Source organism: Rhinatrema bivittatum, chromosome 2 (assembly GCF_901001135.1).
Source record: "Rhinatrema bivittatum chromosome 2, aRhiBiv1.1, whole genome shotgun sequence".
Lineage (NCBI taxonomy): Eukaryota > Metazoa > Chordata > Amphibia > Gymnophiona > Rhinatrematidae > Rhinatrema > Rhinatrema bivittatum.
In genome coordinates this window covers 293,998,588-294,025,579 of record NC_042616.1, presented here as the reverse complement: position 1 = coordinate 294,025,579, position 26,992 = coordinate 293,998,588, and the positions used below count along the sequence as shown (strand labels likewise).

At 44.6% G+C, this 26,992-nt stretch overlaps 1 protein-coding gene across 20 annotated transcripts in view; it reads right to left on the bottom strand.

The window, feature by feature from the left end:
* The window catches only part of CLASP2 (cytoplasmic linker associated protein 2), a 963,528-nt gene that overhangs the window by 447,322 nt on the left and 489,214 nt on the right, over positions 1 to 26,992 (bottom strand). For all 20 annotated transcript variants that reach the window (XM_029589622.1, XM_029589627.1, XM_029589623.1 and 17 more), the window contains 3 exons: positions 16,387 to 16,522; positions 10,083 to 10,153; positions 8,564 to 8,623 (listed from right to left, as the gene is read on the bottom strand). In XM_029589622.1, coding sequence (XP_029445482.1) covers positions 8,564 to 8,623; positions 10,083 to 10,153; positions 16,387 to 16,522 — 267 coding nt within the window. The remainder of the gene's footprint in view (positions 1 to 8,563; positions 8,624 to 10,082; positions 10,154 to 16,386; positions 16,523 to 26,992) is intronic.

The window sequence follows — 26,992 nt, the reverse complement described above, 5'->3', positions numbered from 1 at the left end:
AGTGGACAATGGTTGAATGGCTTGAATCCATTGAGATTTGAGTGTCCATTGCATGAGCCGCATGGTGAGCCTGGCCATGGGAGTGACATGAACCGTTGAGGCCATGTGTCCGAGTAGGGTGAGGCACTGATGAGCTGTAACTCGAGACTGATTGCGAACAGAGTGCGCTAGGAGAACGAGCGCTTGAGCACGGTCTCTTGGAAGAAAGGCTTTTGCTGTGATGGTGTTGAGATCTGCACCTATGAACTGCAATTGGTGAGATGGTGTGAGATGGGATTTTTCGTAATTGATGAGAAACCCCAAGGAGTGAAGCAACTGTATTGTGAGATGGAGAGAAGTGAGAGCTCCGCTTTGTGTTTGACTGCTGATGAGCCAATCGTCCAAGTAAGGAAATACATGTACTCTTTGCTTGTGAAGATGTGCCACCACTACTGCAAGACACTTTGTGAACACTCGAAGTGCTGAGGCTAGGCCGAAAGGCAGTACTCGGTATTGGAAGTGTTGACCTTCCACCAGAAATCGCAGGTACTGTCGATGAGGAGGAAAGATGGGAATGTGAGCATAAGCGTCTTGAAGATCCAGAGAGCAGAGCCAATCTCCTTTTTGAAGAAGAGGTAGCATGGTGCCTAATGACACCATCCTGAATTTTTCTTTTTTGAGAAATTTGTTGAGATTTCTGAGATCCAGGATAGGACGTAGGCCCCCGGTTTTCTTTGGAATGAGGAAATATCGGGAGTAGAATCCTCTGCCCCACTGAGGCCTGGGAACTCTTTCTATGGCCCTGGCAGTCAGAAGGGTGGATAATTCTGCTTGTAGAATTGTGGAGTGATGAGACACTGTCCAAGATGGGATAGGAGGATTTTCGTTTGGTACAGTGAGGAAATCCAAGCAATACCCTTGAGTTGTAATTGAGAGTACCCATTGGTCTGTCGTGATGGAGGTCCAAATTTGATGGTAATGAGATATGCGGCCTCCTACAGGTAATTGTGGACAAGGATTTTGGGAATGGCTCCTGCTCTCTGGTTGGATTTCAAAATCCAGAAGTGGACGCCGCAGGCGGAGGCTGCTGAGGCCTAGCAGGTCTCTGGCGAGGTTGTGACCGTTGAGTAGGCCGTTGTTGTTGTCTGGGTCTGGTTGCTGGAGGATAATATCGCCTAGGGCGATAATATGGTTTCCTTGGTTCCCTTCTTGGAAGCCTCCGAGAAGGTTGCTCTTGTGGCAGCTGAGACAGCTGTTTAAGGGTTTCAGTGTGGTCCTTGATTGTTGCCACCGCCTCTTTGACTTTATCACCAAAGAGGTTTTCCCCCAGGCAAGGCAGGTCTGCCAAGCGCTCTTGTACCTCTGGTCTCAGCTCCGATGATTTCAACCAGGCCCATCTCCTAGCAGTGATTCCTGACGCTGATAACCGGGAGGCTGTCTCAAAGGAATCATATGTAGCCCTTACCTCGTACCTTTGTGCACGAGTCTTAGCAATCCGTCTTGAAGTTGGTCAGGCAATTGGTGTGATAGTGTTTCAACCTGTTTCCACAGGTCTCGCTGGTACTGATTCATAAAAAGCTGGTAAGAATTTATTCTGGATACCAGCATGGCAGCTTGGAAAATTTTTCTTCCAAGATTGTCCAGGTACCGATTATCTTTCCCAGGAGGTGTGGAGGCATGCTGTTTCAACCTCTTGGCCTTCTTCTGGGCCGATTCGACCACCACTGATTGATGTGGTAATTGAGTTTTTTGAAACCCTGGGATGGGCTGAACCAGATAAGTGGCATCAACACTCTTGTTGACTGCCGCCACAGACCCAGGGTGCTCCCACATCCTGTACATCAATTCCTGTAAGACCTCGTGAACTGGAATGGCAAGAATTTCCTTAGGAGGATCTACGAATTGAAGTACCTCCAAGGTTTTTTGTCTGCTGTCTATCTCTGAGAGGAGGGAGAAAGGGATTGTTTCAGACATTTCCTTTATAAAATTTGAAAATGAAAGATCCTCCAGTGGTGATTTTCTCCTGTCCTCTGGTGGTGATGGCTCAGAGAGGATATCCTCTTCAGATGAAAATTCTGAGTCACTAGTGTCCAGAGGATGCCCTGTTGGCCTAGGAGGCTTGAAGGGGATCTCAGAGACTGGTGTTTGTGGTCTGATGGGTGGTATGACACCTGACGGACCTGGTAATGGTTCCTGATGTTGACCAGAACCAAGATCTTGTGGTGAAGAGGAGAAGGCATGGATAAGTGAGTCCAATCTGTCCATCAAAGGTTGAAATATGGACGAATCATGAGTTTATTTATTTATTTATTTATTTATTTTTAATTTTTATATACCGATCTTCTTGCATAAAATGCAAATCAGGCCGGTTTACATTGCAAACTGAACAAGCAGGAAATATAATTCCTTAGTCGGATACATAGAACATCTAGAATTAAAAATGTAAAAGCAAACTTTTTAGACAGCTTAATAGAGGTTAATTAAATAACAAACATAACTAAACTTATTTTACACAAAGCACGAAAGTTAGCACGAAGGGGAGCACAAAGGGGAAAGCCCCTTTGTCGCGCCCCTTCGGCGCGCGACGCCCGATGGAACGGCGTCTTTTACCGGCTCTGCCGTTAGCATGATGATGTCATTTGGCATCGGGTTCGGTGGCCGCATTGGAATCGATAGAATGTGAGGCATCGTCATCGACGGCATCGCTGGTTGCGGCATAGACTGCATCGGTGCTGGAATCGACGTCATCGATGATTGCGGTGATTTCCTCGGCATCGAGGGTACTGGCGATGGAATCGGCGATCTTATTGTGATCGGTGTCGATGGCAGAACCGGTGTAGCAGGTCGTGGCATCGCTTCGACGAAGGCATCCCTGACCGCTTGGCGTATGTAAACGTCAAGTTCCGCCCGCATGGATGGTGTGAACAGAGCACCCATGGGGGGAGGCGGTGGTGGCGACATCAGCACATCCTCAGAGCCCTGAGGAGGCACGGTTCCTTCCGCCGGAATCGGCGAGGATCGCCTTGTCGATGGTTTGGAAGCCTTACTCTGGAGCCGGGGTTTCTTAACCGGTGCCCCGTCTTCCGTCTATGGCTCACCGGGTATCGGTGTAGCGGATGCCGTATGCGGCCTACGATGCCGATGGCGATGTTTGTCTTTTTCGCGGGCTTTCTCACTGCCCGATGTTGACGCCCTGGACGATGGCGAGGGGGAGGAAAATGGAGCGTCTCCCGACTCACCTGAATGACGTTTTTTCAGGACGACTTTCCTAATCGACCCAGCCGGAGACGATTGTGTGGAAGTAGATGGAGCAGTAACCAGTTGTATTTTGAACAACTGTTCCATTTTGTCTAGCCACAGACATCGACCTTTCGAGGTCATCGTGGCACATAAGGGACAATTCTTCACATCATGCCCTTCACCAAGGCAGAGGACACAGTCCTGGTGAGGGTCTGTGATGGACATGTTCCTCGTGCATTTTGGGCATTTTTTGAAACCTGTAGTCATTCTGTAGCCGGACAGCCGTCGACGGCCTATGACTCAGGTAAAAAATTTGTGGAAACGGAACAGAACCGCGTAATCGGTAAAAACTTACCGCAATGTCTAAACTAAGGGAGACCCTTTGCGGTTGAAGTTTTTAGAGTTTTCCGTGAGGAAAAAGTTGTGGAGAATCCCACAGGACTCCTAATAACCGCGAGGCTAACTGCTTCGCGGAAAAAAGAAGACTAAAGGGAGACCCCTGTGGCAGGGAATATCATAGCATGCTGGGCATGCTCAGTAGGCACTCCGGTGTCAGTCAAAAGTTTCATAGAAACTTTTACAGAAGTTTTCCGTACATAGGGCTCCATTACCGATGTCACCCATATGTGAGGACTAGCATCCTGCTTGTCCTGGGATAATGGAAAATATCTTAATGCCTCTGTAACGCTCCATGGTGAGACCACACCTTGATAACTGTGTACAATTCTGGTCACTACAACTTAAAAAAGATATAGTTGTACTAGAGAAGGAACAGAGAAGAGAGACCAAAATGATACAGAGGATGAAATGGCTCCCTTATGAGAAAAGGCTAAAAATGTTAGGGCTGTTCAGCTTGGAGAACAGAGGGGGATATGATAGAGGTCTAAAAAATCATGAGTAATCTAGAATGGGTAAAAGGGAATTGGTTATTTACTCTTTCGGATAATAGAAGGACTAGGGGGCACGCCATGAAGCTAGCAAATAGCACATTTAAATCTAATCTGAGAAAATTCTTTACCATTCAACACACAATTAAGCACTGGAATTTGTTGCTAGAGGTTGTGATTAGGGCAGTTAGTATAGCTGGGTTTAAAAAAGGTTTGGATAAGTTCTTGGAGGTGAAATCCATTAACTGCTTTTAATCAAGTTGACTTAGGGAACTGCACTGCTATTATTGGCAATAGAAGCATGGGATCTACTATGTTTTGGCTACTTGCCAGGTACTTGTAACCTGGATTGGCCACTGTTCTTAAGTATTCCATCTCTAAAGCAGATAAGGTGTGAACCTAGCAAAAATCAACATTTTCTTATCTGGCTCCATTTTTATTAAATACATTGCTATTATCTGCTCAGGTAGAAAGAAATAACTTAAAATATAATAAATTGTTAAAGACCTGGTTGTTTCCATAAGCTTTTTAAAGAGGGCTAATTCCTAGTTGAACTTTATGTATACTTTTGTTCCTATTATTGTAATTGTACCTTGTTTATGCATTTTTGTTTTTAACCACTGTAATTGTAAATTGCTTTGATGGTTTTGACAATGGAAGAGCAGTATATTAAATAACTAAATAAATAATAATAATGTGATACTACTACATATCTATTCCTCCTGTGACTCAGATAACTCTCTATATGGAGTAAGCTTAACTGATACGCAGATAATATAGCCAGTACATCTGCTTTAGAAGGCTATCCAGGGAAAACATCTTCAGCTTTTCCTGTTTTAGATGTATATTGAGATTCCTCAGATCTAAGAAGAATCTAAATCCCCCAGATTTCTTGGTGGTCAAGCAATACTGAGAATAAACTTCTTATGCGATCTTCTGTGATGGAATAAGTTATGACTATTTAGGCTTGCAAAAGGGACATTTTCAATTTTAACTGTTCCTGGTAAAAAAAAAATGGACCTTAATGCCCTTACAGGAAAACAATTTAGAGGAATATACAAAAGGTGCAATCTCTAACTATGCCTGACAATTAAGATGACAACTATCAAATTATAAGAAGCCAATGCTTTTGGGAAAAAAATCTCAGCCTAATGCACCTATCTGGCACCTGAATTTCTATGGACCAAAGAAAAATCCCGATCTCAGCTTTAACTAAATGGCTGTGAAGGGGTGAAACTCTCTTGTTCATGCTGACAATTTTTCAGATCATAAGAACATATGAATTGCCATACTGGGTCAGACCAAGGGTCCATCAAGTCTAGTATCTTGTTTCCAACAGTGGCCAATTCAGATCACAAGAACTTGGCAGGATCCCAAAGTCCCGTGCTTTGATGGAAGAGAACCTGTGAAATTTCTGGTTTCCAAAGGGCAGAGGGCAAACCAGAGGTGGTAATGGAGAAGATCCAGGGGTTTTTAACAAATCCAGTCTTTTCTCTCCAAAAACACCACCACCAAATATGGCACAGCATGCACACTTTCTCTAAAACCTGAGCCATGCCATCCTGCAGGTATCAAAAGCCATGGTGGAGGCTCTCATTGTAGTCACCAAAGGCTAAATAGACTGGATGCATCTCACATTCCTCCTGTCCATCAAAAGAGTAAAATTATTTTTCTTAGGAGAAACCAGAAGAAAGTAAAAGTTTATATTTCACTTCACAGGATAATGAAATAATTTATTATGTAGACTTCAAAGTCACTGACCATCATCCTGACATACAAACATTTGTAACACTTATGATGATCTGTGAGAGATATCTTCTAGGATAACTTTAGGCACCACTTAAAGACCCTAACTTGCTTCTTGACCTTAGTTTCAAAATTAATCGATGCAAAGTCAAGATTTAATTTTTCCATGGAAAAAAAAGTGTTGCTGAGAAAAGTCTGTGGGATACAAGTGCTGCACAATTCAGTGGAATTGAAGCTGTGATCAATGTGTTAGGCTAAGGCAGTGCTGATAATCCAGAAAAAAAAAGGTGCTCAAAATCTGACTAGGAAGCTACAAGGTGGGGAGGGGAAAGCCTGCTTAGAATGAAGGATGTTTGGCACAGGGAAGAAAAGGAAAAAACTGAAAAAAGATCAGTGGAGACAAACTATGAAACATCAGATAAGAAGAAAACTAATGCGGCTGATCCAGCAGTTCATGGCGAATCCTACACAAGCTCAGAAGTTTTATCTACAAAGCTCTAAGGCTCCCGTGATGGCAGAACACAGAAACAGTATGACCCGTCTGTGTAGATCATTGTTCCTATTTTACTTTGTCAAAGAAACCTGTATTATTCTAATCACAATCCCTGAAGCATCATCATGCAAACTCAGAGCCTTAAGGAAAAATAATGGTATTTGGAGAATGGGCTCAACTTCCACACAGAAGCCTTATAAATCTTTTCAACAAAGGCCTTCCATGATCTTAGAAACACCATTTAAGGTTCAAGCCTGCCTGGGCTTATCAATGAGAGAGATATAATTAGGAATCGTATGATTATAAACTTAGTCTAATAACCTGCTTAATGTTCAAATATTGGTCACTATGAAAACCAGATCTCTTTTGGGGTAACAGACTAGATTTAAAAACCACTGACCTCATTTCACCAGCCATTATTTATTTTATTTATTTATTGTGTTTTATATACTGTCATTCAGTTTCGCCATCAGAACAGTTTACAGCAATTAGAGAAGAGTTAGTTAAACATCATCATAAAAGATTTCTATCACAACGGTTGACAGTTTTGATGATTGTGTGTTAGTTATTACAGCATGCTCAGAGAAAAAAAATCAGGGACGGGATACAGGTTGAGATAGATAGGGGGGGGTCTCTAGCTAGGAATTGTTATATATGTAGCTGGTCATTCTATGTTCGAGAATACAGTTACTATTAGGTTAGGAGTCCACTTGATTTTGTGAAGTAAATTTAATATTGAACAACATACTATTGATCTTGTTCCTAGATATTTCTTATATTTTAGCAGTATTTTTTTGATACATGGGTATTATTTTTAAAACCTTATTACTAGAATTTTATTTTGAACAATTTAGATATATTTTATTTGTCATTGGATTATTTTTTATTAAATGCAGACATTCACTTTGGGATTATTAAAATAAAGTTTATAAACGTAACAATATGAAATGAAATGTCTCCACCTGAGACAAACCCAATAGTCAGAATGGTCACAGGCTGCTGAGAGCCTACAAAATTGCATCCTTCTCACTTGTTGGCTGTCCTATTTCAATCTAAGGATGTACAGAGCAAACCGAAGCTCTTAGAATAGGAATGGCCAATTCCAATCCTCGACAGCCACAAAAAGGCCAAGTTTTCAGGATGTACACTCTAAGGTGGGGTGGCCAACTCCGGTCCTCAAGTGCCACAAACAGCCCAGATTTTCAGGATATCCACAATGAATATACATGAGTTAGATTTGCAAGCACTGCCCTCCACTGTATGCAAATTATCTCATGCATATTCATTGTGGATATCCTGAAAATCTGGGCTGTTTGTGGCACTTGAGGACCGGAGTTGGCCACCCCTGCCTTAGAGTGTACATCCAGCATTTTGTTTCTTTTAATGTCAACAAATCCAGCCCTGTGTTTGCTGGAGCTGAAGGAAACAAAAAAAAAACTAGAAAAACATGTTTGCCATATTTAGTCTTAATGTACTTTTTCCCATCAAAAGGGCAGTGTTTCTTGTCTACTCAATGTACACCAACCCAACCCTGTACCCTGTGTCATTAAATGATGAACCTAGAGTATTTTTAGCACTGATAAGTCAGCAGATGGGTGAGATACATGGTATATAATTGTCTCTGTCCTTGGAAATGAAACACACCATGGTGCTTTAACAGTTATATTTAGAACATATGGACTATAGTAAGGAAGAAAATAACTGCCTGATAGGGGCAAAAAATATTAATATTTTGTATACTAGAAATATCAACATAAGATTATAAGTACTCTGTATAAATGCAAGCTTTAAGGCAGCCAATACTGTATCACTTGGAGCAAACAAACAGTACATATTCTAGATCAGCAGATAAGTCATTCGGAAACATTTTAGACACATTATTCAGAAAATTCTGAAGCAATAATTAGTAATTATTTATCCTATAAACATGTAAGCAAAATACCAACAGCAAAAGTAAGAGGCAAATGTAAAAAGAAAACAAACATCTCAAAATTAGCTTATTCTTAGGGTAATTGCTGCTTTTCTGCTGACATCTACTATGCTATGCAATCTGAAAAACTTGCTGTTTTAAATGACCATAGGACACTTGAAATGATTATTTGTTTGGCAAGCTACTGCCTCTACAAGAGGTAAGGGCTTTCAGAATTTAAACTCTCTTAGTTTTGTTCTTAGAAAATGTAAAAACGAAACAAAGGAAACAAATGAATTGTGCTCTTACCTTTCTAATGAATGAGTCTGCCATTCTTGCAACAGCATGTCTAAAAATTCATAGCAGCGTCTAAGAAAATGGGTAAAGATAAAGAAAATAAGTTGTAAGCTTAACCTGTGCAGATGCAAGAAAAAATATCTAATCAAGTAGCAGTACTACAGTCTTTGTCTATCACCTCCCCAAGTCTGTCCAATTTAAAAAAGACAGCCATCCTTTTCCCCTCCTGGCTTGTTCCATTTCATAAGGACCGTCTAATAAAAACTATAATGACAAACCAAAATTATTCTCCTTGCCAGGTTTCCAATAAATCTTTACAAGGGATCCAACAGTGCAATTCACAATATTAATCTGATCAACAATACACAGACACCCTTCTGACTGAAACATGCTGCCCAAAAATAGAAAGGTTTTAAAAAAAATTTCTTGAACTTCCAACCTACTAGATCCTTAGAGTTAATGTTGTTAGGTTTATCTTGTACAGCAAATCCTCCTGCTCTTCTTTAGTCATTCTAATCCTCTCAATGAGGGACAAATGAACTCACTCCTAGAAGCAAGTCAAATATTGCTGCAGCCTCCTGTGGTTAGCAGACCTGGCAGTCCGGTGCTTCAGCAGCTTCTTGGTAGGGCAGGGCCAGTGAGAGAGTATTTGATGCCATTAGGCGAACCCTTCAGTCATGCGTCCCCCCCTCTCCCCCAAATTTGTCGATCGGTGGCAGGTCCAGCACAGGGCTTCCTAATGCCAGCTGCAGAAGCTCCAGCACAGCGCTCCATTCTTTGGCGGCATTTGTTTTGGCACAGCGCCTCTCTCGGCCTTGTACTGGCAGGGATTTTGGTGCCCTCCAAAAGTTTTGGAGCTCTAGGAGGCTACCTAGTTTTCCTTATATGCAAGTACCAGCCTTGCTTGTAGAAGTCTTGATTTATAAAAACATGGGGTTTAAGTGTCCTAAATATCAAGCTCCTGCTAACAGACTGTAAACATTCTCCAGCCACAGTTAGCAACAACCATGAAAATTATGACTAAAAATATTTGACCTATCAGTCCCTTCCCATCATTACACTTAAGACTTCATAGCCTCTTCATCTTTTAAAGAAAAAGGGAATCCTAACTGGGTGAAAAATACATCTTAGGCATCAGGTTCCAAATAAGGATCAACCCTTCAACAAACTAAGTGATTTAAAATATCATAAAAATTATCAATACAAATACTTATATAGCATAGGAGACTAGAAAACACTTCTCCCAAAGAACAGAGTAGGAAAAAAGTGATCCAATAAAAAGAATTTTAAAAAAACTTCAAAGAACCCATTTTTTTGTGGTCTCTTCTCTCCCTGTAAACAGAGCGAGCTAAATTTTGGAACTTATGACTTAAGTAATTTGTACATTGATATTCTGGATGCACTATGAGAAAAGTGAGTGAGAGAAAAAAGGAATCCTGTTTCTCCAAAACCAGTAAGACTCCTAGAACTCTGTGCTATAAACTAGAAAAGATACACAAATGTAATTCATCATTTAAAATGAACTACTTACCTTCTCACAGCAACTGATTTTGATGTGCAGTTGCTTGTGATTAAGGGAATCAGTCTGGGAACATGGGTATGCTGAAAACAGATAAGAAAACGTGCATCAGTTGCAACTGATCAAATACACTATTTAGGCAACAGGACATTACTTTCTAATTTACTCTGACGATTTCCTCCTGCTCCATTGGGCTTCCAGCTTAATTGAATCCAGCCTCTCCTGGGACTATGCTTTCATCTGCAGCTCTTCGTGAGTTGCATCATTTAGCCCAGCATCACAGAGGCATTCTTCTCTTTTAGATGCACAGAATGCAGCTCTTTCCAGAAATCAATGCATGTGCACCCCTTGAATCAGCCATCAGGATTTGCTGCTGGGGAGACCCTGCCCCTAAATTAATACTGTGAACCGCATCTCTGCAGCACTCGTCCCAAGCTCTACCGACCTAGAGTGCAGAAAAGCAAAGTTCAGGCACTGAGCCCAGGCCTCTTAGCAAGGAAGGACACAAGACTGCCTCCGAGTCAGCCCCATGACATTACATCCAGTAAAAGATTTTTATTTTTATTACAGCAAAAATAATAAAGGATCCTGGACTGGGTTTCCCAATCCTATCCTGATGATTCCACAGCCAGTCAGGTTTTCAAATATGCATGACCTAAATCTGCATACATGTAGGTCTCCAATGTATGCAAATTTACCTTCTGCATAGCAAGATGATAACTTTGAAACAACCGTGTACATGTACACGCGTTTGACAGCTCGTGTCCAGAGATGAAGCCATTTTAGTATAAAATGTTTTTTTTATTAAACTGAAACATTTGGATAAACAGAAATAGATCAGAGACATATTATTTCTTATACATCCCCGATCGCCGGATAAGATTTAGAAGTGGACACCTGCTCCCCATCCCCGCCCTCCAGATAATTGAACCCTTCCCCCCAGACCAAAGCTCCCATCCAGAAAGTACCTCCCCCCCCTCCCCAACCTCCCCAAGCACATCCTCTTATCAACAGTAGTACAGAAAATCCAGCAAATAGTTCACGAATAGAAAGTTCATGAGTCACCAATCACTAATCAGTCACTGAGTATCAGGCTACGTGCACGGTGTGGTAGTGCCTGAAGATAGGCATCCCAGATTTGGAGAAATCGACGGCACTGCTGCGGACAGGTTTTTGAAGCCAAGTTGTCCATTTGCATCATGCGGTGTAGATGAATGCGCCACATCCAAAAGGAAGGGGAGTCAGATTCCCTCCAAGTAAGTAAAATAACCTTTTTCCCTACCGCAAAAGCTTTTTTTTTTTTTTAGAAACCACCGTGGGCCTTGACCCCGAACAAGCGGCCGGGGAATGCAATCAAATAAGATCATATACGGGGAGACTGGAAGATTGACCTCCAATAGTAGCCGCAAATATCCCACAATCTTCCCCCAATACAGTTGAGTACCCGGGCAAACCCAAAAGGTATGGGATAGGGTCCCTGTGGATAAACGACAATGCAGACATGTTGCGGTGGGTGCCTATTTAGCATGAAAGGCTATTTGCCGTGTGACATAAGCTCTCCGTAAGAATTTGAATTGCATTTCCCTGTAATACAAGTTGCTAGTAACCCTGGTCAGATTTTTCATGCAGGCAGCAAAGACCGCTACGGGCACCGTAAGCGCTCCATCCCGACTCCAGCACTCCACTGATATTTGGTAGGAGTCAGTAGCTAGACCTCTGAGCAGCCCCTGATAATATGCTGACAAGGAGGGCGCATGCAAACTTCCAAGCATGAAGAAACGTTCAAGGGCCTGAAAGTGAGAGGGTATCTTAGCAGAGGATGGGAGAGAGGTTATGTAAAGACGAATCTGTAGATAACCAAACAGGTGACCACCCGGTAGCTCAGAGATCCCGAAGCTCAAAGGAGAGCATCTTACCCGTGGCATCTAACACATGACCTAATAGGGTAAGTCCTTTCACTTGCCAGTCTTGGAATACTAAGGACCGAGAGCCTGGTGTGAAATCAGGATTACCCATTATGGGTAACAAAAACGCACAAAATGCAGGGATTCCAAGCTGCTTAGTCAGGAATCGCCACGCCTTTCTAATTGCCGCTATTAACGGGTCTTGGAGCAATGCGCCGCAGAGCGCCTGTCTGGGACACATAAGCACAAAATGTAAGTCCAGCAGGGCTACCAAAGTATGTTCCGCCAAGAGAGTCACAAAAGTAGAGTCCCCAGATACCCAGACACGGACCACACGCAGATTAGCTGCGATATTGTAGCATAGTAAGTCCGGCGCACTCATCCCACCAAATCTATATTTCAGCTTAAGCCACTGCAGTGGGATTCGAGCCTTCTTGCCCTGCCACAGAAAACTACGCATCAGTTTATCAAGGGTCCCCAGGTCACTGCTTTTAAGAGAAAGCGGGAAGTTCTGCAGCACATAGAGCCATTTGGGCAAAATAATCAATTAAAAAAAATTAATACGCCCCCCGAGAGATAGAGGGAGTTCTCGCCAGTGATATAATTTGTCCCTCATCAGGTTAAGTAAGCCGGAGATATTAAGAGAATAAATAGCCTTCAAACCAAGAGAAAGATGAACCCCCAGGTATTTAATGGAATCTGCTGCCCATTATAAGGGAAACTGCCCACTCCAGTGCTCCTTAAGAGCAGGTGGATAGACCAAGGCCTCCAACTTGTCCCAATTTATTCTCAGACCTGAGAATGTGCCAAAAGCTTGAAACAATTCCAGGAAAGCCATTAGGGAACGTTGTACGGAGGTGAGAAAAACTAAAACATCATCCGCAAAAGCAGAGTATTTGAAGATCTCCTTCTGTGTCTGGGAATAAAACTGCACACCCCAGATATTTTGGGAAGCCTGAATAGCCAAAAGCAAAGGTTCTATTGTAATCAAAAATAGCAGAGGGGATAACGGACATCCTTGATGTGTACCTCGTAGCACTCGAAAGGGGGAGGATAGTATCCCTTTACCGAAACAGAGGCAACTGGGTAATGATCGAGTAGCCGTATAACTTTAAAAAAGAACCCACTAAACCCCATGGACTCAAGCAGCTGAAACATATAGCTCCACTCCACCCGATCAAAAGCCTTTTTGGCGTCCAGACTCACCATAAGAAATGGGATGTCTGAACGCCGACAAAGTGCCATCGCTGCTGCAACCTGCCGTATATTAGTGAGAGCGTAATGCCACTTGCCAAAGCCCACCTGTCCCAGCTGAATTAAAGTAGGTAGGATGCTCCCGAAACGATCTGCCAAGATTTTTGCTAAACATTTGTGGTCTAAATTTAACAATGAGATAGGACGGTATGCAGCTGGTTGCAGCGGGTCCTTCCCAGGCTTGGGAATTAGAGTCACATGGGCCATATTACCGTGAGGGGGAAAGGAGCCCTGGTCTATCAAAGTTTGAAACACCAATGGGAGGAGATTCGTATGGGGGTCCACTAGGTATTTGTAAAACTCTGAACTAAAACCATCGGGCCCCGGAGCCTTTAGCTTTTTGGCATTATGAATCGCTAAGCGCACCTCCTCAGCCTTGATGGTTTGTTCAACCAGCGCTGCTGCACCACAATAATGGAGGGAAGATTAAAACGGGCAGAGAACGCATCCCAATTCTCCGAATTCCACCCCTCGGACTGATAGAGAGAAGAATAATATTCATGAAAAGTGGTCAAAGCCAACGGCCCTTTGACATCATCAGGGCGCATAAATGGCAACCCCTGACATTGTGTGATGCCCCCAGGCAGAGGACACATCTCATGAGGATCAGTGATGGACGTGGTCCTCAGGCACCAGGTACATTGCCAAAAACTGGACATGGCCATGTCGGATGAAACCAAAGGGGCACAAACTGAAAACAATGGCGGCATAGTGTTGATGGCTGGTAGGCACCGATGTGCCGCCGCCAAAGGGAATCGACCGCAAAAGGAAACTTACCAGAATCGCTGAAAACCCAGACTGGGAGCACTACAGGAACCCAGTAAAGGACTAACATTAGCTTACTGCACAAGGAGTTAAAAACATTTTTAACCTGTGCATTAAGAAACTTTGTGCTGAATTTCAGCCCACAGTTTTAACCAACACATTACTGCATTGGCCCCTTAAAGAGAGAAGTGCGAGTGCAACCTGGCGAAGGAATCCTTCAGGGAGGAGTTATCCCTGGCATGAGGGATGGCGAGTGGGAGAGAGGAGATGCTAAAGGACATTTGAGAGCAGACTGGCATGAATATGTTATTTCTCCTTTTCTTTCTTTATGGGGGCAAGAAAGGAGCTTTTTGAAATGAGCAGTTCATGAAGCTTGTCAGTGTCCAGAGTGGTCCCTGAAATACAGACATTCTAAGATTGTATTCAATAAAGGTGCTTGCACGTAGAGTAGGTAAGTGGATTATCTATCTGATCCTGTATTTTAAAGTTTTTTTGAAAATTATTTTTATAGGGCAGGAAGCTGGCCAATAAGAAGCCACCGTAGTGGCCAGATTACCTGATCCTACCCAGGAATCTCTCCCTACTCTTCACTTACCCAACCCAATTTCTGCTTTTCTTTTTTTAAATAATTTGTAGATCAGAGACCTGATTTCTTACAGCTTTACCCAATTCCTTAAAAAATCCCTGACCTTAATTAAAGCACAACTATTAGCTCTTCTTTGAGACTTAAAATCATTCCACACAAACACTTTTCTTGTCTTTGTGTCTAGACTAGACTAAGTTCCACAGGAGAAGTGACTCTCTCCTATGTTTCTGTATAGTGCTGCACACGTCTTGTAGTGTTATATGAAAAACAATTAATAGTAGAAAAAAGTGAAAGAGTATGAAACCTCATGCTCATCTACTTTTATCCATACACAAAGTACCATTATTTCCACCACCCCCCGCCAAAATCCCCCAAAAACTATCTGCTGAAAACATCCCTCTTGCCCTTCTTCCTGGAAATGCCATCTTATTCCTGGCTTTTATGACTTCTCATTACTTTAGATAGCATGGGATGCAAGTTAAAAACTGCTTCTGCCACCAACCATGTGACTCTGGCTTTTTATTTCACAAGGTGATGGATCCAAGAAATTGCATCCCAGTGGGTGGGTGGTGGAAGCAAAACTGATAGCCAAGTTCAAAAGACAAAATATCCTCAGCAGTGGGAAAATGCGGGAAAATCCAGAGATCACAGAGAGGTCACAGTACTGCATAAAACAGATGATGGGGCAGACTAAACAGCCATGCGGGGCTTTTCCTGCAACTGGTTTCTCTGTTTCTGAGGGTGTGAACAGTGAAAACTGGAAAAGGCAGAGAGCTTTCACATTTCTTTTTCTTCTCATTTTGATTACTTTTTGCCAACTTTAACAGCAGTCTGTGGTGCTCGCTTATTGACTCTTCAGATACGGTAATGTGAAAATAGGACTACCTTCTCAAGCGCACTCCATGGAGAGTGTTTTCCCACAGAAATATTTCTCAACATACAGTGAGAGGGCAAAACATTTTCTAAATAGGGCTCTCAGACTTCATGAAATAAGGTTTTTGAAAAATTATTTCACATTATACTAATTTGGTTCAATATACAACAGAGAATCTATTTATTAATGCTTGTTATATGGAGGGGGGTTTTTTAAATTCATGGTAAAAGCTGAATCATTAGACCACAATTTTGTAGGCATAAACACAAAATTCAATGTATCCCCCCATTACTATACTCAATCAATTTTTCCAAAATGCCTCACAGACCCACTTTACAAGGCTATTCTTGGGAGTCAAATAATGAGAGTTTTGAGACTGTGGCTTTACAATAAGGCAACTTTTAAAAGTCTGTAGCCAAGACAAAGTAGGAAGCCTTATTTAAGGCATACAGTATGATTACAACTGTGCAGCAGCAATGTGTATTTCTGCAGCTTTTCCTCACTTCGCTTTTACCATAGCTCTCAAAAACAAGAATGCAGTATAACACATCAGCCTATGCTCTACAAACTATCAAAAATGGTCAACATTTCTATAATAAGCCCAACACACTCGTATGCATATATCCATCAAGGGCTGAAAAATATCCGGCTGCAAAGTCGCCTGGGTATCTAAAATTCAAAGCTTGGTCACCTTTCACCAGTCCAAGGTGAAGGAATTGCTGCTGGGATCTGGCCATAATGTGAAAACAGGCAGAGATATGAAAAAATAGGTATAAATGCTTGTATACCCATATTCTTGTTATACTGAAAATATATCCATTTATATGGAACATGTAAAGGTGCACACATTTAGTTTTTATATGTTCGTATGGTCTGCACACGTATTCTATTTCTAGCTTCAGGTCAATCTAAACAGAACTCAGGACCACCTACCCGAATGATGAATCTGATTGCAGCGCACCCAGACGTTGCCATGACCTTGGCACTGTTGGGGACCAGGTTAAACAGAGTAGGCACAATTGATTCAGCTCCATGATCAAACTTATTTCCCAAAACTGTGGACAGATGACTGTTGGTAGAGAAAAAAAAATATATAGTGTGAAATGTACATTTCAAACTCCAAAAAACAATCAAGCCATTTGGTACTTAAGACTATAACATGTTTCATGAAATAACCTCAAACTGTAAATGGAGAATGGCTATGCTCACCTGTAACTGATGATCTCCAAGGGTAGAAGGATATCATTCCTCACAAATGGGTGATTATCACTGGGCAAAGCCTAGGCTGGAGCAGTGACTGTCAAGTTACCAGAGCTTTCCAACATGCTTTACTGAGCACAAGCATGTTGTTCTGCATCACAGCGTCATATGGGGCTCTCTCAGTTCAGTATATAGCTACAATTTAGCAGAAACCAAGTCCTTGGGAAGGCAAGAGAGTTTTATAAGGATTGACATCCTGCTAGCCTCTGAGACCAAGTTACAGATAAAGAACTTTTGCTTTTTCTGAGGACAAGCATGATATGTAGTCATCACACATGGGAATTACTAACTATAGATTGACTTCAACAAAAAAAAGGGGGACAACTGCAGCAATGCCACTGATAAAACAACTTGTTTTTATTGGCAATGAGCAATTTTCATTTTTTAAATACACATATGCATACATATTTTTTTTTTTTAAAGACAACCTAGAATCATTACAAAATAGACCCAAGGGGATAGAGATGGCTTCTAAACCTGAAAGGGATAAGCAAGACAGACTGACCAAACCTACTGTTGCATTGAGAGTCTCTATCAAAACAATATGATGTAAATGTGTGTACTGAACTTCACTTTGAAGCCTTGCAAATATCTTCCATAGAGGCTAACCTCAGGTGGCTATTGATGCTGCCATGTTTCTGAAACCATGAGTCTTGACATGCCCCTCCAGAGTCAATCCTACCTGGATATAACAAAGAGATGCAATCTGCCACCCAATTAGACAGTGTGTGCTTAGCAACAGCAATACCAAGACTATTGGGATCAAAAGAAAAAGCTGGGTGGACTTTCTGTGGGCTTCAATCTGCTCCAGGTAGAAGGTTAAGGCATTTTTTGCAAACCAATCTGTACACAGTTTGTTCACCTTCATGGACATATGCCCTGTGAAAGAATATTGGGAGGATGATTAACTGGTTAAGATGGAAATCTGACACCTCCTTTGGTAGAAGCTTAAGATGCATGCACAGAACCATCTATTATGAAAAAGCTTTATAGAGATTGGATAAAGCAGAGTCGCTTACCTGTAACATGTGCTCTCCCAGGACAGCAGGATGTTAGTCCTCACATATGGGTGACATCATCAGATGGAGCCCTGTCACAGAACACTTTGTCAAAGTTTCTAGAACTTTGACTGGCATACTGAGCGTGCCCAGCATGCCACTAACCCTGTAGCCACCAGGAGTCCCCCTTCAGTCTCGTTTGTAGCAAAAAGTACGAGCGAAAAATAAAATAAGAAAACGGTATCGAACCCAACTCCGCAGGGTGGCGGGTGGGTTTCGTGAGGACTTACATCCTGCTGTCCTGGGAGAACACTTGTTACAGGTAAGCAACTCTGCTTTCTCCCAGGACAAGCAGGATGGTAGTCCTCACATATGGGTGAATAGCAAGCTACAGGCTTACTCATAAGCAGCAGGCCAAGCAGCACCCAACATGTGCAACAGGTTCAACAACTGGGGTGCTGTTGGCAATAATGAGGCAGCCTGAAATTCACAGTGGGTCGAGGTAGGACGAGTTGGGTTTCTATACTGGAAATAAGTTTCGCAGGACAGACTGGCCAAAGACGGAGTCTTGTCTTCCAGCCTTGTCGAGACAGTAGTGTGCTGCGAAGGTGTGGAAAGAACTCCATGACGCAGCTCTGCAGATGTTGGCAATCGGTACTGAACGATAGTGTGCTACTGATATGGCCCTGACTGAGTGTGCCTTCACTCGTCCCTGAAGTGGAAGGCCTGCTTGCTGATAGGAGAATTCAATTCAGTTTGCCAACCAGTTGGAGAGAATCTGCTTGCCCACCGCAACTCCAAGTTTGTTTTTGTCAAATGAAAAAGAATTGGGTGGACTTCCTATGGGCTGCAGTGCAATCTAAATAAAAAGCAACTGCAGGTTTACAGTCCAAGGTGTGCAGAACTCGCTCACCCAGGTAAGCGTGAGGCTTTGGGAAGAAAGTGGGCAAGACTATGGACTGATCTAAATGGAAATCAGTGATCACCTTAGGCAGGAATTTAGGGTGAGTGCAGAGAACCACCCGGTCATGGAGGAACCTTGTGTAAGATGAGTAGATCACAAGGGCCTGTAACTCACTTATCCTGCTAGCAGATGTAATGGCTACTAGGAAAATAATTTTCCATGTAAGATATCTGAGTTCGCAGGTGTGTAGGGGCTCAAAAGGAGTGACGACAATGAGAATCGGATAAAAGAAAGCCCTTTATTAAAACGCCCGACTCTGGCCGAGTTTCGCTCTTTTGCACAGAGCTGCCTCAGGGGCAATTCATTCAAGCAGGACTTGGAAAAGTCAATATCGTATTGATTATCAGCGCGGATGATTTCAGCTGTAAGACTGCTCGTTATGTGGATTTAATATATATCGAATGCATTCAATTTCATTGCTGACACTACACAGCATCGCTACGTGAACAAGTGAAAGTCTAATTGCTTTGGAGTGAAATCATCCGCGCTGATAATCAATACGATATTGACTTTTCCAAGTCCTGCTTGAATGAATTGCCCCTGAGGCAGCTCTGTGCAAAAGAGCGAAACTCGGCCAGAGTCGGGCGTTTTAATAAAGGGCTTTCTTTTATCCGATTCTCATTGTCGTCACTGCTACACAGCTCACTGGATCGGTTACCGATTTGTTTTTTGGGGCTCAAAAGGAGGACATATGAGCCGTGCAAGTACTACATTGAGGTCCCATGCCACGACCAGTGATCGTAGAGGAGGCTTAAGCTGTAGCAAGCCTCTCATGAAGCGGTTCACCAAGGGTTGAGCCATTATCAGGGCATCCCCTATACCTTGATGGTACGCAGAGATGGCACTGAGCTGTACTCATATAGAGGAAGTCTGGAGGCCAGATTCCGATAGGTGCCAGAGAAAGTCTAATAGTTTAGATGTGAGGCAAGAAAAGGGGTCAAAGTCCTTCTGTGTGCACCACAAGGTAAAACTCTTCCATTTAGAGCGGTAAGATTTCCACGTGGAAGGCTTCCGAGAAGCTATGAGGACTTGAGAGACGCCACTAGAAAGATTGAGTGGTTGTAGAATTAACCTTTCAACATCCAGGCTGTCAGAGACAAGGTCTGGAGGTTCGGGTAGCGTAACTTGCCGTGATTCTGTGTTATGAGATTGGGCTCTGTGCCCAGGCGAATGGGATCCTGGACAGAGAGGTCGAGAAGAATGGGAAACCAGACTTGGATGGCCAATATGGGGCTATGACTATCATGGTGCCTCGGTCCTGTTGTAGCTTCACGAGAGTCTTGCTTATCAGCAGAATCAAAGGGTACGCATATAGCAGACCTATGGTCCAGGGGCGGGCGAAGGCATCCATGGTTGGTGCTATCCGGTCCCTGTGCAGGGAGAACTTTGAGGTTCTGCTTGGACGCAAAGAGGTCAATGATCGGCTGACCCCATCGGTGAAAGATTCTGCTCACAACAGAGGGATCCAAGGACCACTCATGGGGCTGGAAACGTCGGCTGAGGCGGTCCGCCAGTGCATTCTCTGTGCCTGCAAGATAAGTGGCTCGCAGTAGAATTGAATGCGACAGGGTCCAGGCCCAAATCTGCGCCGCCTCTTGGCAAAGCAGATAAGAGCCCGGGCCCCCCAATTTGTTCATGTACCACATTGCAACTTGGTTGTCTGTTTGGATAAAGACTACCTTGTTGGAGAGGCATTCCTTGAATACACAGAGGACGTACCGCATCGCCCGAAGCTCCAGGAAGTAGGACACTTCGGTTCTTGTCCAAGTCCCTTGGGTTTGAAGGCTTTCGACATGGGCTCCCCAACCTAGGTTGGAGGCGTCCATGGTTAAGGTCACCTGAGGAAATGATTGCTGGAAAGGTAGACCTGTTTGTAAGCTGGCCTTGTGTGTCCACCAAGCAAGAGACAAACGAAGTGACTGGTTATGTGGACAAGGGACGTAAGCGGTTGAGTGGCTTGATGCCACTGAGACTTTAAAGTCCATTGTGTCAGTCTCATGACTAAGCGTGCCATTGGGGTGACATGGACTCTTGATGCTATGTGGCCGAGTAATGTGAGCAGTTGGCGAGCTGAGGCTGTTTATCGACTGCAGATAGAGCTGGCTAGGTTGGACAGCGTGGTTGCGCGGTCATTGGGGAAGAACTCTTTGGCTACTGTGGTGTCTAGGACTGCTCCTATGAAGGAGAGATAAGACTGTGTCAAATGGGATTTTGGGTAGTTGATCAGAAATCCCAGTGAGTGCAGGAGCCATATAGTGAGAATGAGGGAGTCGAGGGCTCCTTGTCTGGACTGGCTTTTTATGAGCCAGTCATCCAGATATGGAAAGACGTGTACGACCTTGTGGCGTAAATGTGCAGCCACTACTGCCAGGCACTTGGTGAACACTCAGGGCGCTGAGGCTAGGCCGAATGGCAGTACTCTGTAAAGGTAATGCCTGTGTCCCTCTTCAAATCGCAGGTACTTGCGATGAGGAGGGAAGATTGCAATATGGGAGTATGCGTCCTGGAGATTCAGAGAGCAGAGCCAATCACCTTGATGTAGTAAAAGAAGCATGGTGCCTAGGGATACCATCCTGAACCATTCCTTGCAAAGAAATGTGTTCAATGCACGGAGGTCCAGAATAGGCCGGAGGCCGCCGGTCTTTTTTGGAATTAGGAAATACCTGGAGTAGAACCCTCTTTCCCTGCTGGGTCAAGGGAACCATAGCATCTGTTTTCCTGTTTACTGGAGGAACAGTACCTGGATTGTCCCATGGGTGGTGCAAGAGGTCAAGCAGAACTTCATGAACTGGTATCGCCATCACTTCTTTTGGAGCATCTACAAATTGTAAGACCTCCAACATTTTGTGGCGAGCGTCCTCCTCCGTTATTAGTGGGAATGGTATGGACTCAGCCATCTCTTTGACACAGCTGGTAAGAGAGAGGTCCTCCGGGGGAGAATGACGCCTTTCCTCTGGGGGTGAAAGCTCTGAAAGCAACTCCTCTGAATCCTGTGAGAAGTAGTCCGAGGATGCATCCTCCCATGGATCATAGGGAGTGCGTTCCTCACTCACCGGGATTTCTGAGGGAGGAAGTATGCCAGAATCGAGAGGATGAGAAGGCATCGATGGATGTCAAGGTGGAATCGATGGATACGGCATCGGCATCAATGGCGGTGGTGCAGGCGAGGGCATAAAGGCGGATGCGGTGCGCTTAGGCATAGACAGTCCTGATGGCCCTGGAACGGGCTCCGGCATCGGTGGATCCCATGCTGGAATCGGGCCGGACGTCCCTTCGTCTTACTCCGAGGAACCCGAAATGGGAATCGGGACCTGCGGAGGCCTCAATGTGCGACTTAATGCCAGTGTGTCTGATGGCATGGGAAGAGTCGACAGGGCACTGATGAGGGTGTCTAGACGCTCGAAGAGCAATGCAAACATATAGGACACCGGTTCTGGTGCCGGCATGGATGGCACGGCAGGTGGGGTAGGAGGCAGGCTAGGCATTACTGATGCTCCACAGCGATCTGAGGAGGCTCAGTACCTGGCACCGATGTCAGTGGGGAATGCCTCAGGGTCCTGGGTCAGAGGAGGATGGGGGCTCCTCTCCCCAGGCCCTCTTTGCAGGCAGCTCAATAGAAGTCGATGCTGCTGCGGTATCAGTGCCGGCACTGGGCAGGGACGCATGTTGGTGCCGGTGGCGATGTTTCCCTTGGGTGCTCGGTCTGGTTCTTCTCCGGCACAGAGGATGATGACACCGATGCTTTCGATGGTGTGGGTGGCGGACGCCTCGATGGGTGACGCTGCTCCTCGATGTTCATGGCGGGACATCTCCGAGGTCAATGAGCCCTTTCTGGTCGGTGGCACTTGAACTGGAGTCGATGGAACAGAACGTTTTAACGCAAACAACTGCTCCATCTTGTCCAGACGAGCACGCCGGTCTTTGGGGGTCATTTGTGTGCAACTAGGGCATCGACGGACGTCGTGCGAGGGACCTAAGCACAAAACACAAATGGTATGTGGGTCCGTGATGGACATGTTCCTCAGACTCTCGGGGCATTTTCTGAACCCAGTCGCCATAACAATTTTTTTAAAAAGGCGGTCGCGTGGTCGATGACAGTCGGGCACCGAAGAGAATGCCACCGGGAAGCGATCGCAAACCGTGGGGAAACCACTTACCGAGCACCAGTGGGTCAGTTCCTTTGATTAAGAAGGCTATGTTCCTCAACATCAGAATTTAAGATCCAGGCGAGGAGGGAATGGAGCGCGATGGGGGACCCCGTTGAGGGTGATTTTAGGAAGATTAAACTTCAAAAGTTCCGTGAGGAAAGTTGTGAGAAATTTCTCACACAGCTCCTAACCATGAGGCAACTTGCTGCGTGGAAAAAAAGAGACTGAAGGGAGACCCCTGGTGGCTACAAGGTTAGTGGCATGCTGGGCATGCTTAGTATGCCAGTCAAAGTTCTAGAAACTTTGACAAAATGTTCCATGACAGGACTCCATCTGATGATGTTACCCATATATGAGGACTACCATCCTGCTTGTCCTGGGACAAACCATTAGAACCTGGAGCTCCTAAAAACCTGACCTATTAGATGAGGCACTATGACAGGGTTGGAAAACACTGTCATACACTGTGTATTACCAATCAAATATGTCACATTCACTTTAATCTATACCTGCTAGCTCCAACACTGTAAATCATCCCACAGATGTCACAAAATGAAATTTAAAGATAAACCTTTTATTTCAGGTGGTTTAGAATGTGAGTTTTTCAGCTAAACTGCTATATCGCTGTGAAAATTTGAACTGTTGGAGATCTTCACATTCCTCCCTCAGTCTTCTATGTAAAGCAGGGCTTTGTTATTTGGCCAGTGAGTGAGCTCTGAAGGACAGCAGGACAAATACAATGACAAGAACCAAGTTCTTGTAGAATGGGATTTAATTAAGTGCATAATTTGGCACCAAGAATTTCTTCCTGATACAGGGGCAAAGCGCTGATTTCATGGCAAAGTAAAGCAGAGTTGCTTACCTGTAACAGGTATTCTCTGAGGACAGCAGCATGTTAGTCCTTACAAATGAGTGACATCACCAGATGAAGGGCAGATGCGGAAAAAATATGTCAAAGATTCTAGAACTTTGACTAGGCACACTGAGCATGCTCAGCATGCCCTATACCATGCATCCATGTGGGGTCCCTCTCTAGTCTTGTAACTAAGAATTAAAATTAAAACAAAAATTAGAAGAAACCCATTGCTGAAAACCGGATGTGGCCATGTCTAATGAAACTAAAGGGGCACAAACCAAAAATGATGGCAAAACGATGGCCAGCAGGCACAGATGCACGGCTGCCACAGGGAATCAACAGCAAAAGGAAACTCACCAGAATTGCCAGAAAGCCTGACTGGGAGCACTATGGGAAGACATCGAGGGACCCAGCGACAGAATAACACGGAAAAAAACATGAGAAGGAAAAGTTTTCCACAAAGCCAAACACAGCCAGAAGAGAACTCACTCACACCATGAGGCTTACAGCTCCATGGAAAAAGAGAAACTAGAGAGGGACCCCAAGTGGACGCATAGTATAGGGCATGCTGAGCATGCTCAGTGTGCCTAGTCAAAGTTCTCCACATCGGGGCTCCATCTGATGATGTCAACCATGTGTGAAGACTACCATCTTGCTTGTCCTCGTATTATTATACTTTGCCAGCAAAGGATGTCGCTCTGAAGCCAATAAAATTTGTAGTAATTATTAGCCCCTTATCTCTGCCAAATATGCCTTTTCCTAATAAGCAATTTCTTCATTGCCAAAAAAAAAGAGTAAGTAATTCTTATCTTGTAAAAAAGCTAAATTGTTCTGCTAGTGTTACTCAAGGCCACCTTTTTGTACTTGTGTAACACTGAAAGGGAGATAGCAAATGTTGCTTACCTGATGTAACAGGTGTTCTCACAGGACAGCAGGATGTTAGTCCTCACAAATGGGTGACATCGAGGATGGAGCCCACCACGGAAAACTTCTGTCAAAGTTTAAACAGAACTTTGACTGGCCCCTACTGGGCATGCCCAGCAAGGCACTGACCCTGCAGCCAGCAGGGGTCTCCCTTCAGTCTGATTTTCAAAGCTACAGGCAGTGCCTAGAAAGTAAAAACAAAACGAACCCAACACCGCGGGGTGGCGGGCGGGTTTCGTGAGGACTAACATCCTGCTGTCCTGTGAGAACACCTGTTACATCAGGTAAGCAACATTTGCTTTCTCACAGGACAAGCAGGATGGTTGTCCTCACAAATGGGTGAGTACCGAGCTGAGGATGTCCTGACTTGCACTAAATGCACCCAACGACGTGCAACAGGCAGTACAAGTGGGGTGGAATTTGGGAAAGGGCATCCGCACCCTACCGGGAAGGTGGAAGGGTGTTGGTACATCAGGTTGGAAAAAGGTTACGCAAGACAGATTGGCCGAAGATGGAGTCCTGTCTTCCAGCTTTGTCCAAACAATAGTGGGCTGCAAAGGTATGGAGAGAACTCCAGGTTGCAGCCCTGCAGATGTCAGGAAGCGGCACCGATCGAAGGTGTGCCACTGACGTAGCCATGGCCCTCACAGAGTGTGCTTTGACACGGTCTTGGAAAGGAATGCCAGCCTGCTCATAGCAGAAAGAAATGCAGTCCGCCAACCAGGAGGAAAGAGCCTGCTTACCCACAGGTTGTCCTAACTTGTTAGGATGGAAAGAGACGAATAATTGAGTGCTCTTCCTGTGAGAAACTGTACGGTCTAGGTAAAAGGCTAGAGCTCGTTTACAGTCTAGGGTATGCAGGGTCTGTTCTCCAGAGTTGGAGTGGGGCCTGGGAAAAAAGATAGGTAGTATGATGGATTGATTGATATGAAACTCAGAAACTACCTTAGGTAAAAATTTAGGGTGAGTGCGGAGTACCGCCCGGTCCTGCAGGAGTTTAGTGTAAGGCGGATAGGTAACTAGGGCCTGTAATTCACTAACCCTGCGAGCTGAAGTGATAGCCAAAAGGAATAACACTTTCCATGTGAGATACTTTAACTCACAGGAGTGCAGAGGTTCGAAAGGAGGTTTCATTAGACGACCAAGAACCAGATTAAGGTCCCAGGATGGGGCCGGAGGCCGTAAGGGTGGCTTCAGATGGAGCAAGCCTTTAAGAAAACGTGTTACTAGGGGTTGTACTGAAATAGGGACACCCTGTACACCTTTATGGAAGGCGGCTACCGCACTGACATGCATCCTAATGGAAGAGGTTTTAAGACCTGATTCAGAGAGATGCCATAAATAGTCCAAGAATTTGGAAATTGGACAGGAAAGGGGATCAAGGGACTGAGAAGTGCACCATGATGTGTACCTTTTCCATTTGTATGAGTAAGACTTTCTTGTGGAAGGCTTTCGTGAAGCTATCAGGACTCGAGAAACGGAATCTGAAAGGTTGAAAGGCTGAAGGACTAACCTTTCAACATCCATGCCGTCAGGGACAAGGCTTGGAGGTTGGGATGGAGGAGGCATCCGTCGTTTTGAGTGAGCAGATGCGGGTCCTTTCCCAGAGGAATGTGCCTGCGGATGGAGAGATCCTGGAGTATTGGAAACCATACTTGGCGTGGCCAGTAAGGTGCTATCAGGATCATGGTTCCTCCGTCCTGGCGTAGCTTCACGAGAGTCTTTGACACAAGAGGAAGTGGGGGGAATGCGTAGAGCAGACCGGTTGTCCACTTGAGGGAGAATGCATCCCTCGGCCGAGAGTTCTGGCTCCGAATGAGAGAGCAGTAATCGTCCACTTTGTGGTTCTGAGGGGACGCAAAGAGGTCTATGCGGGGAGAACCCCACTTGTGAAACAGAGAGGTCGCTATCAGAGGATCGAGTGACCACTCGTGCGGTCGGAAGACACGGCTCAGCCGGTCTGCCAATACATTGTCTACTCCCGGCAGGTAAGTGGCCCTGAGGTACATAGAGTGGGAGAGGGCTTCCGCCCAGATCTGCGCAGCTTCCTGACACAGAAGGAAGGAGCCTGTGCCTCCCTGCTTGTTTATGTACCACATGGCCACTTGGTTGTCCGTCTGGATTAAGATTATCTGATGAAAGAGATGATCTTTGAAAGTGCGGAGCGCATAGCGGATTGCTCGAAGTTCCAGGAAATTGATCTGGTGTTCGGCTTCCTCGTTGGACCATAACCCTTGGGTTTGAAAATTGTCCACATGGGCCCCCCAACCGATGTGGGAAGCGTCGGTGGTTAGGATAACTTGCGGATCCGGTGGAAGAAAGGGTAAGCCCTGAAGGAGGTTGACCTGAGTCGTCCACCAAGTTAAGGATAGGCGCAGCGCTTGTGTGA